We start from the raw sequence: 18193 nt of genomic DNA, 5'->3' as shown, positions 1-18193 counted from the left end.
CCCCGGAATAAAATGCAGCTTTTACAAATGTTTTTTCTTCTTATGTCTTCTGTGCTGTGTGTTCTAAGATGAAAAAAGGGGATCACATTCTTTAATTTACCGAGTTCGATTCTTAAACCTCTTTAAAGATCATTTACTTACAGGATACCACCTTAGAATTTGAGGATTCTTTTTAAACCTTTTAAAAATCTCCATAAACCCCTTTTCCAATAACGACAGCACGTTCCTCCTCTCGGCATGCACGAGTAGTGTTTTTCATTTAACAATAATGGCAGATAAAAAAAACATGTGGTGGTCTAGTGTTCTGTCTATCAGTAGCAGAATATCTTCCTGAGTGGAGTGGTTGAACACTCCCAAGAGCCTCACACAAAAAACACATATAGGAAAAGAAGACTTTCTGATCTTTTTCCAATACCCCCTTCCTTTTCCTCAATGTCTGTTCTGCGATGTTTCATACAAGAGGACCATTGAGCTATTCTTACTCCTTCAAGGAGGCTTGTATGAATAAGTCCTTTTAAGACAATATTGTGCTGGGAGGAAAGAAAGCTGATACTTCAGAATAAAAATATTATCATCTCATTGGGAATGCTGATGAGGACAGAGGATGGTGTCCTGCTGCTTGACCCTGTCCGGCAGAGTTGCTCTTACTCATTCCAGATGGGTTTTGCTGCAAGAAGACACCTAATTTTACTCATAGAGTGATCCCACAGGTCAACAAGCGTCTTCAAGTTGGGGATTGCCTTTCCTTTCTTTCTTCCCTCCAGTGGGGCTCAAGTTTGGCCTTGAGAATCATCTGTCCTTAACTGAATCAGGTCTGTAGGCTACCTCAGATTTCACAGGTCTTCCATTGAAATTGTTACCAGTTATAGATAAATGGGAGAAATAAAATAAAATGCAAGACCTTTATATCCAGAAACCTGGGGATTGTGTTCCTTTCAACAATAAGTCTAACCTCATATCAATTACTCTCTGTGTGGCGAGAAATAACAAATCTCTGCCTCAAATATAGAACATTAATTTATTACAAAATGTTTGATTTTTTTTTTCTTCTGACAGTCCCTCATACCTGTTGCGTAACACCATAAGTCTTTAAACATCTTTTATATTTTGATACCTCACTAACTGCTTTTCTCATTTATTTTTTAAACCTATTGAAGTCAACCATTTAGAGAATGCATCATAAACTTTACAATCAAACTGCCATCACGGGGAGAAACGCAACCCTGCTGGGATTCTTTCCATCAGTGCAAATGGGTGTCACGGCTCTGACAGTAAGATAGGCCGATGTTAAGACAAGGCTGGAACAATTAAAAAGAGACTCAAAGGATAGAAAAAAAAAAAAAAAGACCGTCGTCGTCCTGAAATTATTTTTACGTTAAAGTGCAATGGTGGTTTCTGTATGAGGTCAAACGGAAAACTATAAAATCATCTGATTCATCTTTTGTGTTTCTCACCTCTGACTAGAAGCAGCAGACATCACAAATGTATATCTTACCTACATACAAGAGACCGATATTTGCCAAACCTCAGGTATTGTCCCGGAGTCAGAAGGAATTAGCTTTAAGTTTTAGTGTTGACCAGGCCTGGGGTTCTGGCAATTGTTCAGGCTAATAACAGGGGAAGTCTTAATCAGCATCCTCAATCATCCCTCAGACTAAAGATAGACTGGATAAAACATATAAAACTGACCGGGTGTTGCTCCATGTCTGTGTGTCTCGGGTTATCGTAATAATCTGTACACTAGTCTGTAGAAAGAGGTCATGTTGGCTTAGCGGGAAAAAGCATGCCTTAACAATATTAAACAATTAATGTCCCAGCATGATGTCAACACAAAGGAGCACATTCATCTACATATTACATAGTCTTTTGGATGAACAGCCACCTTCTTATTTCAGAAAAGATAAGGGTTTTTGACCACAGGTAATTACGATAACTCTTGCTGAAATTAGTTGCATAATTTCTAAATAAGAAATAACATCAGGCAAGTCTTGTAATTTAGAGAAAAATATATAAATAAACATTTGCACAAAGGATAATGAAATGTATTTTCCCCAAACAGACTCTGGTAAAGAATGAAAGAAAACGTTTGTAAATAAATCTTACTTTGTGACTTTTGCACCCAAAGCTAATTAAAAAATGAAATTCCAAGGCTCTTGGTGCTGAAAATGGCAGGGCTCTTCTAATTAAAAAGAGGCAGTATAATTAAGAGGAAAACCTGAAGACACAGATGCTTCAGTAACACTTTTATTCATTAGCAGAATATTTGAAAAGCAATCGCAATAATGCACAGAAATGTCACTAAAGGGAGCTGAGCTCAGAGCGCGTCTCTGCCTCAGACATATGGTTGGCCACACCCTGGGGCAGGATTTCGACAGGATGCTCTTTGTAAAACGCTTTACCTTTGGGGATCCAATACCCATGGCAAGCTTTAATTACTGACCAGGTCCATTCTTCCTGAGCTATGAGGGGTCGCTGAAGGGTCAACACAGCTGCCACAGTACGCTTACACAAAGGTGTGCAGGAATTTCACACTTGAGCATAGGCTGTGCGGTGTATGTTAATAGAAAAGGGGAGAGGAAAAATAATCACCACTCAAAAGTTCCCTTTTAACCTTGAGTTTAAACAATGCTTGAGACAGGCATTTCCTCCGGGTCACAGCTCTCTGGACACGTTCAGAGGAGCTCTTGCTTTAAAGCAGGAGGGAAGTTAAAGGCCATGTGAGTTTAATCACGAAGCAGCATTTACAAATTGCCGTTATCAGTGGACGTGTTCGGAAAAGATCCCTAGGAACTGTTTTACAGAGTAAAATGTTGGAAGATGTATGGTTTATTATGCACGATTTATTCTCACCCCATTTATGTACTGAGTATCTCTTGAAGGTATCAGAACTATTAGGATCTTTTATAATCCCAGCCCATCACTTCTAGTTTATTTGGCGTTAACATTACCAACTGTGAACTCATCCACATACAAATAGTTTAAGAACAACAGGTAAGTAACGTGTCAGGTCTGAATTTGTTTTGCTGCTCAGGTGGAATGCTGCATTTCCCCAAACCTGGTTTTAAAGTAAAGAAAGAAAAAAAATACAATTCTTATTATAACTACATACTCCACTGGAGGAGATTAACATCAAATGTATAATGAATTGCTAATAATCTGATTATGTTATTACAGTACACAGTGGGGAAAAGTCCTACGCTAAGTCTCATTGCTTATAAAAATCAACATCTCCTGAATTCTTCCAATTTCAAAATGTTAATTACAAGCACACACTGACTGTTCTTCTTTTCTCTTACAGAACTTACTCAATATACGATTTTGTAAAGCTCACAAATCTGAAAGAAATCCGATCTGTAAAATTATATTGATAATCCAGTAATGAAACAGCCATTTGAGGTTAGGTTACTATTGCCATCAGACTTCGTGAACTTTTCTGAATATCAGTTTGTTCACTTTGAATGTAACATAATAATTAGATATTGGGTGTCGATGGCAAATCTCTAGTCATAAATGCAATCAGGCCTTTGATTCCAGTTATGATGATATAAAATAAAAATAAAAACAATCTTATATATTGAAATAAATGTAATAAATGGACAAAACAAAGAATACTAAACTGATTTTTTTTTTTTTTTTTTTTTTAAACGCCATTGATGTTTTAGAAGCAAAAAAATATATATTTTAAGAGCATATACAGGGAAGAAAGGGGTTTGGTTGTTTACCAATGTAAAATCACAGCTATATTCAATTTTGTTCTTATAAAAAACATGGGAGGCAGTAACAATGTTTTCGGGAAACAATCTGAACAGTTTCCATGTATATGAAATGTAATCTGTTTATGTTAAGTGAATGTGCATGGCTGTTTACAATGTAGCTGCTTATATATTAGCATTTTGTGTAGGATAAGGTCACTAGCTACACCAATCACTACACTGTTACATTAATTTGAACATCTAAGAGAAAGAAAAACAATGTTCTGCTGGTTGCATGGAGCCTGCAGGAACTGAAACAAACAAAAGGAAACGAGCACTAAGGATTTCTAATTTTAGTACAGGAAAATGTTCAGATCAAGGGGTATAAAAGACTGATTTGCTGCTTTGTGGTTCTGAAAAGATAAGACAACAACATTGCACAACTTCTCTTTTCTTTCTGTTATGTATGAAGACGCTTTCGGTCTATGGCAGGAAGGTGAATAAGGAGTAGAGTCACTTGTCAAATGTATTTACAAAAGAAAGGACATCTTAAATGGGCTGCATAAGCGTATGCGCTCGGTAAACAGAGTGCCAAGCTATGAGATGAAATGCAAACAATACAGTCCTAAGATGAAGTTCAGCAACAGCATTATTATACATTGGTTACTATACTGGTTTGTTTGTATTTCGGTTACTTAAAGGCTGCAGTTAATGGCATTGAATCATTAAGGTTGTGAGAAAAGCAAATGTTGTGTACCATGATTGATTGGAAAAACAATATTTTACATAACTGTGTGCTTTTGTGCATGTGTGAGTATTATAACAATGTTTCATCTACCTTTCAATATGAGAATTCTTTTTTACACATATGCTCGGTTTAGTGGGAGTTTGGACATATTAGTGGAGAGATATCCTGCTTCGATAGGTTTGAGAAACCAGGGATCTTTTCCAATTGTCAGGACACGTATGTATATTCTGTATTAGCTGATTGTGCCCTGTACTCTATTAAGTCATGAACAAATACTTGATTACATTATTTCGACTCTATTGTCGAGATACATGATAATTAGATTTTACCTGCTTCTTTAGAACCCTGGGGTTTCAATAAACAACCCTGTATGGGCTCATAGTTTAATGGGACTATTGGATATAAAACACCAGTAAAACATGTCCACCGTTTAACAAATGTTTGGTTATGCCAGTGAAATATGTGTAGCAGTACTTCCTCAGCAGGATTTGATTAAGATTTTCAGGTGACCCCATTATTTTGACTGCCGGTGTGTGCATGTGCGTGCATGTGTGTCTAATACAAAGCAATAAACAAAGGTAGAACCTCTTTTTGGAAATCCTCTCACAGCATCTGAAAACATAGCAGTTGAAGATAATTTTAGGGATTATGGCAAATTAAAATGATCCATCACTGACAAAGTTGGTGTGGTTTCTTTTTGTATATCGGGTCATAAAGCTAATAAAATGCCTTGGTAACAGTGACGTGAGGGATATATAAAAATGGTTTTAGTGCTCAGGAGAGATATATACACCTAATTCTTTGTAACCCTCATCCATAAACTTCAATGAGGCTACAGAGCTGTACTGTTCTAAAAATGTTTTCATGTATAACATGTAAAATCAGCTTACTTTCTACTGTAAATCACAGGGATTTCCAGGTAATGACAGGGTATTAAAATTAAACTGCCTAACCTTTTGACTGACTTCCTTTTCAGAAAACTAAAGGCACCTGTCAAAATGTCTTCTCGGATTAATTCTAAAACGTATCATTAAAGCACAGCGTACCGGCAGTGGCCCATCCATGTACAGTGGGTTTCGGTACATCTCGTAGGCATACATTTGCTTTTGAAAGCCACAGCAGTTATCAAAGCAGAAGGTCTATAATTTCATAATACATTAAGATGGACTAGACTTTCCTAATCAATCTGCGTGTTTGTCTTTAGAATAGCCGCCGTAAGCACATTATAATTCAATCCGTAGTTGGGTGTATAATAACTTTACACAAAAATACGGTAATAATTGATATTTTTAAATGGATAACTAACTTGTTCCATGAACTCTGAGGATTTGTATTCTCGGTCTCTCATACGCTGTAAGTTCATTATTACAGGGCCAATTTCCCAGAAGAATAACATCATTAAAGCCACAGAAATTCGAGTTGAGTCGAGAGCCGGATTGAAAGCTGCTCTCATTTACAATGCAGAAGAGGCAGGGCAAGACATCCATAACGGAAACAAATGACACAAGAAAATGAATTTTCTATGCAAGAGAAAACCCAGACAAATAAGGAACAGGCTGTTTATGCAAAATATATATTTTTAGCCCCCCCTTTGTTTTATTCCTCTTACACACACTTGTTAAAGAAACAAAGGAGTTGGCTTCTGGAAAGCCCGGGTCTCTGGGGCGCGTCGGCAGTGTTCTCAGACACAGTCCAAGTGTTGCTGTGCATGTATATACCACTGCGGCAGTGGGGGATTCATCATTTACATTTTTGCAGCAAAGTAGCTTTGAAACAAATAATTTTGTGAGTAACCAATACTATGGTAATAACCAGGAATATAGAGGTCACTCCGTTCTTCAATACCATGCACTTTGTTTACAACAGAATGCAATTTACATATTTACCTTTAAGGAAGTATGAATAATACATTGCGGTGGAACACATCAGACATATGATGAGCTGGGAAAAAAACATTTACTGACAGAATACATTTACTGACAGAAACCAAGAATGAGATGGCTGACAATATGTAACGCTAATATCTTTCAGAAATGGAAACTGACAGGAGTCTGCTTATATAAAATCCACGTGTATAAAAGACACATCATGATGCTCTGGAAAAACACTAGCATATCCTGTTAAATAACTCTGTGAACGTGTCTTTGGCGTAGAACGGAAATTTGAATTTATTTTTAATTTGAAGGTCATCAGAGTCAAATGTCATTAAACAGGTCAGGTCCATGCAACGGCAAAATGTATTTGATTAGTGATCAATTAAATGTTAAGAGGAGACAGCCTTGATACTTGAAATGAACAATATGGTTTAACATGGTTTCACAGAATTTCAGGAATATAACCCATAGGCCCACTATCTTAATTACACAGGTACTACACACTCACCGCTCCTGTTCCAGTTTCATGCGCAATGTCTCTTCTTCGGACACTTGCGTCTCATCCATTTTAGCCTTGCTCGAACCTTTGCGCTCTATCTTGTCTCCCAGCCTCTCGTCCTTGCGGTGCTTGCCAAACCTGGAGTCATTGAAGGAAACATACATGAGGGTAAGGTTTCCAATCTGAAATAATTTTCGTATTTGTAAAATCTTTAGTAACAAGTGCATCTTCAGCTGCAGTTTTAATTAGTTTGTTCCGATTCCTTAGTGGAAATACCTGTAGGAAATGAAACTGTCAGAGACGGCAGAGTATCTGTATTATCTGTGACAGCAGAGTTACACACGTGAGAAACAGAGATACAACACTGTCTGCAATGTTAGACAATGAAGGAAATCCACAGAATTACACATTAATTATACCAAGATGCGTTAACTATATTTTTCCTGAAAATGGGTAATATATATTTTAGCAGAAAAATGTAGGTGCTCATCTCTCAAAGAATGTGACAAAGGCAATTATTATTAATATTAGCAGATGCCCTTATGCAGAACTTATGACATCACATTATTTTTTTTTACATACAATTACCCATGAACACAGTTGGGTTTTTACTGGAGCAATCTAGGGCAAGTACCTCGCTGAAGGGTACAACAGCAGTGCCCCCACGACCCTCTGCTGGGGATTTCCGAGCCCCAACCGCTACTCCACAATGCTGCCACTACAGACTAACAGCCCATGGTGGTGTTCATAATAAATTAATATTCAATTAAACAGAATTGCAATTTTATTTCAAACGCAAACTTTACATTTGAATGACAGTGTGATAATGCAAGCACCACAGAAGAACTGAAAACGTACCCCGACTGTGCTTGACGCATTATAACTCTGGGCGGTTTAGCTCTGATCTGTAAATGAAGAGCCCAGTTGCCTGGCAGAGAAGTGTGAGTGATGACACTTCTCAGGTTCCTGGCACTCTAATTGCTATAGATGCTCCGTCACTGAACTTGATTCATGTAAATTGAATCTCTATATTCATCACAGGAGTCGGTTGAGGTGTAACATGACTCAAGACCTAGGTGTGCTTTTTACAGCACTGGCAGCTGACATACATGGAGTTCAGGGCTGTTTATTAAAATATCTGAACACAGTTATGAAGACGTACGGCCGAGCGATTCAGCTCATAACAACATGCTTTTTAAAATTTCCCAAGGAATGTTATTTCCTTCAAGCTCCCTGCCTGACACAGCCAGCTGTGCTGGGACTCACAATATAACCAGGAAAGACAAGGTAAATAGTCCTTGGGGAATTTGCAAAACAGGAATAAAAGCTTGAATTAGACAATATATGTGTGACTGAACTACCATATATAAGCTTGATGGCTAATAGAGTGGAGAGCCTTTGAAGCTTTATTTCATATCTGAGGTGTCGTTTTACTGTGGTCTTCAATTCAGAATATATAATATGGCAATATTTAACATTGCGTGGCCTTCCAAAAAAATAAAAAAATCAGTGTAGTACTACTGATTAACTTATTCATTTGCTTATTTTGCAATGTAAAAATGTATTAATAGAATGGCCTGCCTAGTAGTATAATGAACTAAAAATAAATATATTCAGATGAGTTCTCCCCCCCAAATAATAATAATAAAAAACAAAATTAATATACTCCAGAAGGCTGGGTTATTATTGGCTGGCTATACCTACGAAGATTGGTCCATTTGCAGACATTAATATGGACCACATTAATTTTGAAAATCTAATTTTATTTGTAGACAGAGCAGTGGAAGTCAATTACATTCAAATATTGTCCATTTTGCATATACTATATAGTCACTTCAATTTAAATGTTTTAGGTTATTTTGTGCTAAGGCTTGCCATTGAAGTTTGGGATTGCAAAAAGGAAATCGCATTCGAGGATTACCATACTTCCTTGAGGCAGGCATGAATTTAAATGATTAAATAGGATATATTTATGAAAATGGAAAATACTTTAAAAAGATGACAATGTGTTATTATTATTTTTTAATGAAATGCAGACTCCCCCACTATGACCAGGTGACTCTCTCCTCCTATAAATATATATATATATACAGATCTCATGATGCAGCTGCTGTGATCTCACTTTCTGAATAGGAGCTTATAAATTATATTAGAACTCGGGCTCTGTAATGCAAATACATTAACTGATTAATTAATCAACAAATTGCTTTACTAAGGCTTGACACACAAACACTGAAAGATCATAATAAAAATAAACCTGCTGCTATGAATCAAAGATCAAAGGTGACAGATTCCAACTGTAAAGACTTGTATTCATTCACACCCACCCTTGTCACACCTGAACTGATGCGATATCATTAAAAAAAAAAAACCACTTATTTGATCAACTTGGAAATGCTTTAATACCACTGATGGAGAAGTTATATTTATTCTTAAACTACATACTTCTGTGATGCTTGTTCTGTAATCAATCATCGATATCATTCTCTTCAGCACGGCGATCAGTATTTTCTTCCTCACACCATAAATGCGACAAATTGCAAATGATAACAAGCGAAGGGGATGATCACGGGGAATAATGTGGCTGCGATGTGTGCTTGAATAAGCCTGATAATAATGAGGGATTGATTGGGCCCTGTGTGCGATGAATGACAAGGGTTCACTCTGCACGTGTCTATTAGCTTCTTTTGTTATACTGAGCACTTTACAAGGTCAGAAGTGAACAATCATGTGACGGCTTATTAATGTAACTAATTAGTATACTATGGAGATTTTGGAATTCTCATTGTTTAAATCTACAAAGAGTATTTTTACATGTTGCAATGTTTTAAAATGAAGAAATCGTCTTTCACAGGTCTCCAACCGCTGAACCTGTAACAAACCAAATCATGTCAAACTGCTAGGAAAAATAACTTAAATGCTCAATAGAGATGCAGTGTCATTCAATATCCTAACTAATACTGAGGGAAAAGAATAAAAATAATCAAATTAATTTCCCGTAATCAAATTTAAATTAAAAAAAAAAAATGTATCAAGGTAAGTAAATCACTGCTTGTAAATAAAATTTGATTTTGTGTACTTTTCCTCAAAACACCTGCGTTTTCAGTAATGTCAAATGAAGCAAATGTGTGTATTTAGTCAAAACAATGAAGTAATAGATTATGGTATGCACAAATAGAACAGCCGTGGTTTTGCAGTTAAAGACTTCTCCTTCCCAATATTGTAGAACAGTATTCTTCTGTAATACAGCTGTGAGCATTAATGTGTTGACATCTATAGTACATCATTGTTGATACACAATGTTACAGTAAATTACAGGATACATAATTCTTAAGACAATGTGGTTATTTCCAGAACTTATGACAGGGCATGCCAACTAATCCACTTGACAGCGGTAGATTTCAACAATAATCCTTAATGTGAAACTGCTCTCTCTGCACATATTATTGCATTCAGGAACTGGGTCACTTCACGACAAATCAGAAAAACACAAACCCAGCACCAGCTCACATTTCAATGAAACTCATTACCTCAGGTGCTTTCAGTAGTAAAAACAAAACATACAGTTGGCCTGAATGAGCAGTTTTAGTCGAAGACAAAGTTTTGGTTGCACTGATGTTTTTAATCACTTACATTTTCTGCTGTAAAACTTGTGCTTCTGTGGCGCTCATTTATATCCTGTGCTTTTAACAACTTTCTGATTTGGTCTAGTTTAAAAGTCAGTATGTTTGTTCTCTATTAATGTCTGTACAAGTTAAGTGTGTAATTATGTAAAGTGTACTTCCTAAACATGAATATGGGACTTTAATATATAGAAATACAAAGGGCGCACATTTAGGCAAATCGAACAGTGTAAAAGTCTATTGCCTTTTTTCACCGATTTGCTAAACACTAATTTGCATTGAACACTGATGATACATTGATTCACTCTGGGTTCTGGGAATATTTTCATGTTATTCATGACAAACCAGATACCAATCTCCCATTCCTGGACTTCAAGAGAACAAAAATACATTTACGGACAATTACTGAATAGTAGACAAAAAAGTATGACTAATGAACACACAAATACCTGCCAGCTCCAAACAAAACCTTGTGAGGAATTCCGTTGAAGCAAACATACATAAACACTGAAGAGAACAGGTTTTTGCACGTATAACACACACATTAAACACAATCCTAAAGCTGTGAAAGTGCTGTGCTGTGATCAACTGATCTGTCCTTCTTAACAATATTAATCATAATGGCTGTCAGGACAAAACAGAAGGCGCTATCCAATACCGGGTATGTGGATGCTATGTCCACACCACAACACCATTTATGATGTCACCTCACTACCATAATTAAATTACATCCATTACACTGTTGTATATATGGATAGCTGTTAATCTAAAATGCATTATACTCTTGGTAAAATAAATAAATAAATGCACTATTCAACAAACAAAAAAACGCTTAAACAAGAACGGGTTGCACCGAATCACAAGTTTGACCCACTCATGAATCACAAAGTAGAAAGACTTCTACCAATACATTAAAGATTAGATACAGTACAAGTGTCCACACATTTTAGTGCTATACACACAATAACATATCATTGATTATCTTTCATGAAGCATGTTAAATTCCTTTCCCTCATTAAAAATAAGGGGGATTCATATGAAAATTGTATGAGGATTATAACCACAGTTCACAAATTTATTTAAGCCAAATATACCGGGGCTCATCTAAGTCCTGTGAATAAGGCAGACAACACTGTTAGCCCTTGAGATTATGTTTCCTTTGTGTAACTATTACTCATTCAACTTTAAAACGTGTGCTTCATTTACAATTTTACACCAATTAATGACCAAGTGACATTTATTTTCAGCTAATTTTATGCATCAAAAATATATTACTCAATGAAGGCAGCAATTATAAAAACAGCTCCAGGAGATTAAAATTAGTGTGTGGTTGGAGTCAGGAACTAGACTATGAATATAATTTCTTGGCAGACTGTGATAAAACCTAAGACAGGCCGCAGAAACTATAAAAAGCAATAACAAAACAGAGATTAATGTTAATTAAAATAGTGACTGATAACTTTTTTGAAACGGTATATTCTAAGACTGGCTGCCATCCAGTCCAGTGTTTTGATGCTGTGTTCATGGCCTGCCATGAACGTATATGGATATAAACAGAGAGATCATAGTCCGCTAAGAATTACAATCTTTACAATGCTGTTGTGTTAAAAGGAAATGAATTCCACAACATTTAAACTCATTTTCATAAACCTTTACCAGACAGGAAGAAATGCTTACAAATTATACATCTTGTACCTCCTTGGAATATCTTTTGGAGATTAAGTGGCAATTACAACAAATCCATTTGTCCATTTGAGACAACTAATGTGACAGAATACATGTGGGCGTGCTTTTATAGGAGGACATTGACGATAGCTATCAATTTGGGAAATCTTCGGAAATACATTTTCAAGGGCAAACAAAATCATTACATCCTAATTCTCCAATCAAATGTAAGGCAGCGCAGACGTCTGCTCTGTGGGCCTCCTGTGAGCTATTATTGAAATGGGTCATGTACAAAACATATCTGTGAAGGACAAGTAAGGTAAATAAGATCAGCACCTTCATGCAGGGTAATTCTAATAATTAGTCAAAACATATCTACAAATGCTGCTACCACCACCACCACTACTACTATTGAATCTAATACCAGCAGTAGAAGTAGATGCATTTTTACTGAATTACAAGACAAATCAATTTCTCCCTAATATTTGATACTTATCTAAGTTAACTGTAATGTTCCTAAGGCTATTCAAAGGCTCTGTCTTGTTGGTTTAACAACACCCTGCTGCAAAAAGGTGGGATTTGCCGCAATAAACAAGATACTCACAGAATTATAGAGAAAATCATTCTGCGGCTCAAGGCAAGATGTGATCAGCGTACAGCAAGAGTTTTCGTTTATTGTTTTTATAATGAGGACAGTATCTGGCCACACATTTGACCCGCTGATCATCGACTAATGACTAAGGAGTGTTAATGTACACACCTGCACTCTGATATTTCTATTCCAAGGTGTTACTTGAGAGGTTTAAAAATACTGTGTGGCAACTAATGCTGATGTTATCTGAAGCTGCCTGAAGATTATACCTTCCCTGTGGATCTCATTATCTGCAACTTCTAATGTCAGTCAGCATTTTCCTGTCAAATTGAGATTAAAAAGTATACTCGACACACAAGACAGATTCATGGCAATTTCCAAGAAAGGTGGCATCACCTAATGGAGCACTGTAGCTTTGGGATTTATTTATTTATTTGTTTGAAGTTTACTTTTTATATGCAGACTTTAGTACTATTTATTAGGCAGTTGTGTTACTTATTATGCCACCAATCAATGTGCCAAGAAAGAACCTCAATAATGATGATGATGAAGGTATTATCATTATGATTAATAATAATTCCTCACAAGTTGGTTTTAGGATTTCAGCAGTCAATTAATCTTGCATTACCTGCCAGCATGAAAGCTGCACGAAAATTCTGAAAAAACACACAACACTGCTCACCATAAGACTTAGAAATTATATAATACTGTAAATTAAGTAATTGACATTAGTACCACCAGTTTCTCTTCCTAAATCAGAACTTCATATCAAAACAGTTCCTGAGATACAAAGACAAATCATATAGAAATGACATTACTTTTCCAAGTCAATACCCTGATTGTTGGCCCAAAGTTCAAATTACTAGGTTTACTAAAGTAAATATCCATCACCCCTCACACGTTGATTCCTGGTTTATTTATATAACCCAGCTTGCTTCTGTACTTAGCCGTGTAAAAAGCAACATTTGTTTTTCAATGGTTTTATAGTTCTGCAATTGATACTCAGACTAAACGCTTTCGGAGATTGATCTAAGATGGCATTTCCTTTGCGTAACTATACAATTTTTTATATATTTATATATATATATAAATAACAGAAAAAAAACTGCTGCACAAATTAGTGTATTGGATTAAACAAACCAAACAGAAAAAGACTTGCAACTTGTGATATCTTCTGTGTGATTTGACTTTAAAATTACCTTTAGATGCATTTTTCTCCTAATGCATTACATTTATTAGCCTTTAATTGAGGTAAATATATTGTAGATAGAGTATATGAACAATAATTCTTCCAGAAGCCCATTGTTTTCTGCACATTAACTTTTAAGACCAAAATTTGGCGTGTAGTGACTGGCACTGGGCCATGCCAAGCCTGGTGGCCTCTTTTCTTCCTCGTCCTTCTACAATACAACAGCAACAAACACAACAAAGGCTCAACTTCTGGCTGTCTATGGCTTGTGACAAACAATGCAGTATTGTTCTATTTTCTTCCACGTTTAAAACAAGATTTTCCCATCTATTTTAAAGAAAGCTCTCGTTCCAGCTGTTATAAGCAAGCGGATTAAACATCACACCCAGAAATAAAAACGAAAGCAGGTGATATTTGTGGTTTTTGGGAGCAATGTAGATGCTAATAAATATACAAAACAAACTGTTTCAGATGCATTTCCAATGAGGCAGCGTATTTCAGTGTGATATCTAAATCCCAATATTTATACATATTTTACTTGATTAGAAAACAAACGCACATTATTGCACACCACTGCAAGTATTATAGTTTAAAAACCATAAGCCGCTTTGCCACCACACTTTTACACATCGGCAAATATTATTTCTCCATTAAACATTTATCCTTCATAGTCCTTATTACTACCCCAATGGTCTCGTCTGCCACGGCCAATGCTGTTTTAAAGACTCATGTCAAACAGAAAGAACGAAAAAACTTATTACCACAGTCATGGAAGTGGATCAAGTGAGAGGGGAAATGGCAATAAAGGATTCACTTGTTTTATTTTAATCACAAATCCAAATGAGGATGGACTAGCATTCACGGTTTGCAAGCTTTAACATTCATATCAGCCCCATAAAGAGGGGCAAAAAAAAGTCTAATGGTCACCTTTGGCAAGTGCACTCTCACAATCTCATTTCCTGGTCATTTTATATGCGATAACAGCGAGAGCGAATGTTCAACGGCACTGAATATATATGAAGATGAAGGAGCTTTCACAAGCATCAGTTGCTACATGATGTGACCTAGATAAAGCATCTTACGATGAATACTTAATACTGGTTTTGATCGCACTGGATCCTCTGCACTTGCAACAATAATACTGAAAACATTTAATCTTTCTTCCCTGCACTGCAAAGATGGAAATATCCGATCAAAACCTTTTTAATTCTTTCAGTTTGACAAGTACTTCTATTTACGAATGTGAAATGTCTTTCTATCTCATTCATATATCTCCAAGCTCCTTTGTCTTTTGTGTGCAGTTTCTGTATCATTTTTGTATTAAGTGACCAGGTTTCACAGCCACACATTAGCATTGGTAGCATCAAAAAATCTAATATTTTCCTCTTAAGGCAAGTGGGTAGATTTCCTTTCTACAGTATGTTATTTCTTTCAAATGCACTCCATCCCCTTTTCACTCTTCTTTCGTTTTCTTCCATAAGATCTCGGTCTGTACTGAGCTTGTCATCCAAACTAGACAATGTCTGACTACTTCTAGTATCTGTTCACGTAATTCAAGAGTTGTCGTGAAGAGTTTTGGAGAGATTGTGTCTCCTTGTCGTCCTTTACAAATCTTGACCTGGTCAGTGTCTTGATGGAGTCGGATTGTTGATGTAGCGTTGTTGTAGATATATTCAATAAGAGATATATAGGTTTCCTCAAATTTCCTTCCAATTTCTTAGAGCCCTGATGACTGAGTTTGCACCAAATCAAAGGCTTTCTCGTTCTCAAAAAAGCCCAGGCACAGTGGAAGCTCATATTCCCTTACAACGTTTACATGATCCATCGTGTTATATCCATTTCTGAATCCTGCTTGTTCTCTTGCTTGGGAGAAGTCCAGGATGTCTTGAAAGCAATGTGTTATATCTTTGTAAATAGTTTGTATCAGATGGGAAGCAGACTAACAAGCCTATAGTTCTTCAGATGTTGTTTGTGTCCGGTGAGAATAACAGCTGCATTGTTCCATTTATCTGGTATTTATTTATGACATTTCTTTTTTGTGAAAAGTTGACAATCTTCTCCATTTCCTCTCCAGCTTCTTCACTGTGATTCCATCATGTCCAGGTGCTTTTCCATTTTTCACCTCCTTTATAGCACAGCCTACCAATTCTGGAATCACATTTGGTATTTCAGTTAATTGAAACCTCTGGACAATGTGTGTGTGTGTGTGTGTGTGTGTGTGTGTGTGTGTGTGTGTGTGCCCATTTTAAAAAGACAAATAATAAATAAGGAAGAGAGAGATCCAGAGAGCGATGGTCTCTGGTGCTTCCTCTTAGAATACATTCAGAATATTTTGAGTCTTAAACTTTCATTTCCCTTCAGTAATGTCAGATCATACTTCCAGTCTGAAGAAAATGTAACTGAAATACATAGACCTCCAGTGTCCCTTCCATCAATAAAGAGATCCTGAGGAACTGAGAGACTTTGTAGTTTATAAGTAATTGGTCAGGACATAAAACAGTGGGCTGGGCAGGGCAATGGTAAGTAATAAGTTAATATTAAATGTATGAAGCTGTGCATATATTCTTCCACACACATACATTCAGATATACACACATACATAAAGCTAGAGAGATTTCGTGTGTTCAGTTTGGAACAAAGAAAACCCAGTGCTGCTCTCTTTTGGAAATCAAGGCAATGTTTTTTACACGCACCAATCTGACAAAAAGAGGAGCTTTGTATTTTATGATCAAAAGCAGGCAGCATATCTGACCCCATTGTTAAACTGAAAGGAACGTCAGTAAAATCTAGGAAAGCTGGAAATGCAAAAGGAGGTGGTGGGAGCTCCAGTCGTGCCTTTTCTGCGCGTCCTCCACACCAATTTGTAGTCTGTGGAGGTGCTGCACATGTCAGAGGAGGTCTATTTCAAACTCATTGACAGAGTGAAGAAGCAAGCTGAAGGAATATCAGATCAGCTGCTATGTGGTGGTGGTTATTCTCTGACAGGTCAGCCTGGCTCACATACAGATGGAGGAGAAAATATATATCTGAAGCCCCCCCATGCTCAATCAAGTGCTAGAGGAACTCCAATTAAGCCCCCTTTATGACAATTTAAAAGAATGAGTAGCGAGACATAAAAAAGTAACTTGACACCTTTTAAAAAGAAAACATGTATACATACATATATATATATAGACACACACACAGTTTTTGTTAACATTATCATTATTACAACTCTTCAAAGTGGAATTTATATTAGTCTTGTAAAATAAAGGCATGAGACAAATAATATAATAATTCCTTACAGATGTGTGTGTGCGTCATGTATTAGCCCTGAAGCTTAAAATCATAGAAGGATTCAATTAAGTGTCTTTGTTTTGACTCTGAATGGATGTTAATTGCGAGTTTCACAAACTGTTGGTCAAAATGAGTGTTATCCAGGTCTTTAGACAAAAATGGATTAATGTGCCCATTGAAAGAAAAAGGGGTGGGGGAAAAAAAAATGTTGGAGAGCACCTATATGGAAATGAAAATGTATATGTATTACTTCATTTCATTGACACTTCAGAACAAATGCCTTTGTTTGAGACAGCGGTGTCAACACATCCCGTTTAATTGTCACTTTTTAATTTTATATGTTACTGAATGTTTGAGCTTTCCTCAAAACAAATTGGGATCAGAGAGTCCTCACTGGAGCTCAAACACTCACAAATATGTGTTATGTATTTATTTGTGTGGGCCTTGATTTTGATTTTTTTTTTTTGATGTTAGCTACAAAAGGGGACTGAGAAGATAACAGCCATTTTTAATATGAACTCGTCAAAGGCAGAGTGAAAGCTTCTCCTTCAGAAGTGAAAATAACTAGTCAAGTTGAAGTATAATGAGAAAAAAAAGGATTCAGAGCTGGGAAAAGAAAACATTCATATTTTCAGAATAACAAAACATTCTGATCATGTGCATTTCTCATGATAGGTGGCCTGCAACAGTCATAATGTGCAATAAACATGTTCTAATATATGTATGCATTTGACCATGTTTGGGACAATCTGAAAGCTACTGTGTAGAAGACACAGTGTATCTAATTTCATCTAAGGAAAATTTCTAATTCAATTAGTCTTTTCCCTCTCCAGCAGGGGCTAAAACACAACACATAATCTTTTGAAACCCAATTACAGTATTAGATTTTAATGGTAATACTTCAATATTGGGTTTGTATTGAACTGGTAGAAACAGAGCACTAACCAGTCGGTGCTCTTGAATTTCCTAGCTGTGCTACAGAGTTACAAAGTTCAGTTTTAAATGCATTTTCCATTTAAAACCATCACTGAAATT

General features: G+C 36.3%; 1 protein-coding gene across 4 annotated transcripts in view; it reads right to left on the bottom strand.

The window, feature by feature from the left end:
* The window catches only part of pard3aa (par-3 family cell polarity regulator alpha, a), a 353698-nt gene that overhangs the window by 68773 nt on the left and 266732 nt on the right, over positions 1–18193 (bottom strand). For all 4 annotated transcript variants that reach the window (XM_066717599.1, XM_066717607.1, XM_066717623.1 and 1 more), the window contains one exon: positions 6823–6951. In XM_066717599.1, the coding sequence (XP_066573696.1) occupies positions 6823–6951 (129 nt within the window). The remainder of the gene's footprint in view (positions 1–6822; positions 6952–18193) is intronic.

Source organism: Amia ocellicauda, chromosome 2, assembly GCF_036373705.1.
Source record: "Amia ocellicauda isolate fAmiCal2 chromosome 2, fAmiCal2.hap1, whole genome shotgun sequence".
In the NCBI taxonomy this organism is placed as follows: Eukaryota; Metazoa; Chordata; class Actinopteri; order Amiiformes; family Amiidae; genus Amia; species Amia ocellicauda.
The sequence above is the reverse complement of the archived record's forward strand: the minus strand, read 5'-3'. Positions and strand labels throughout refer to the sequence as shown.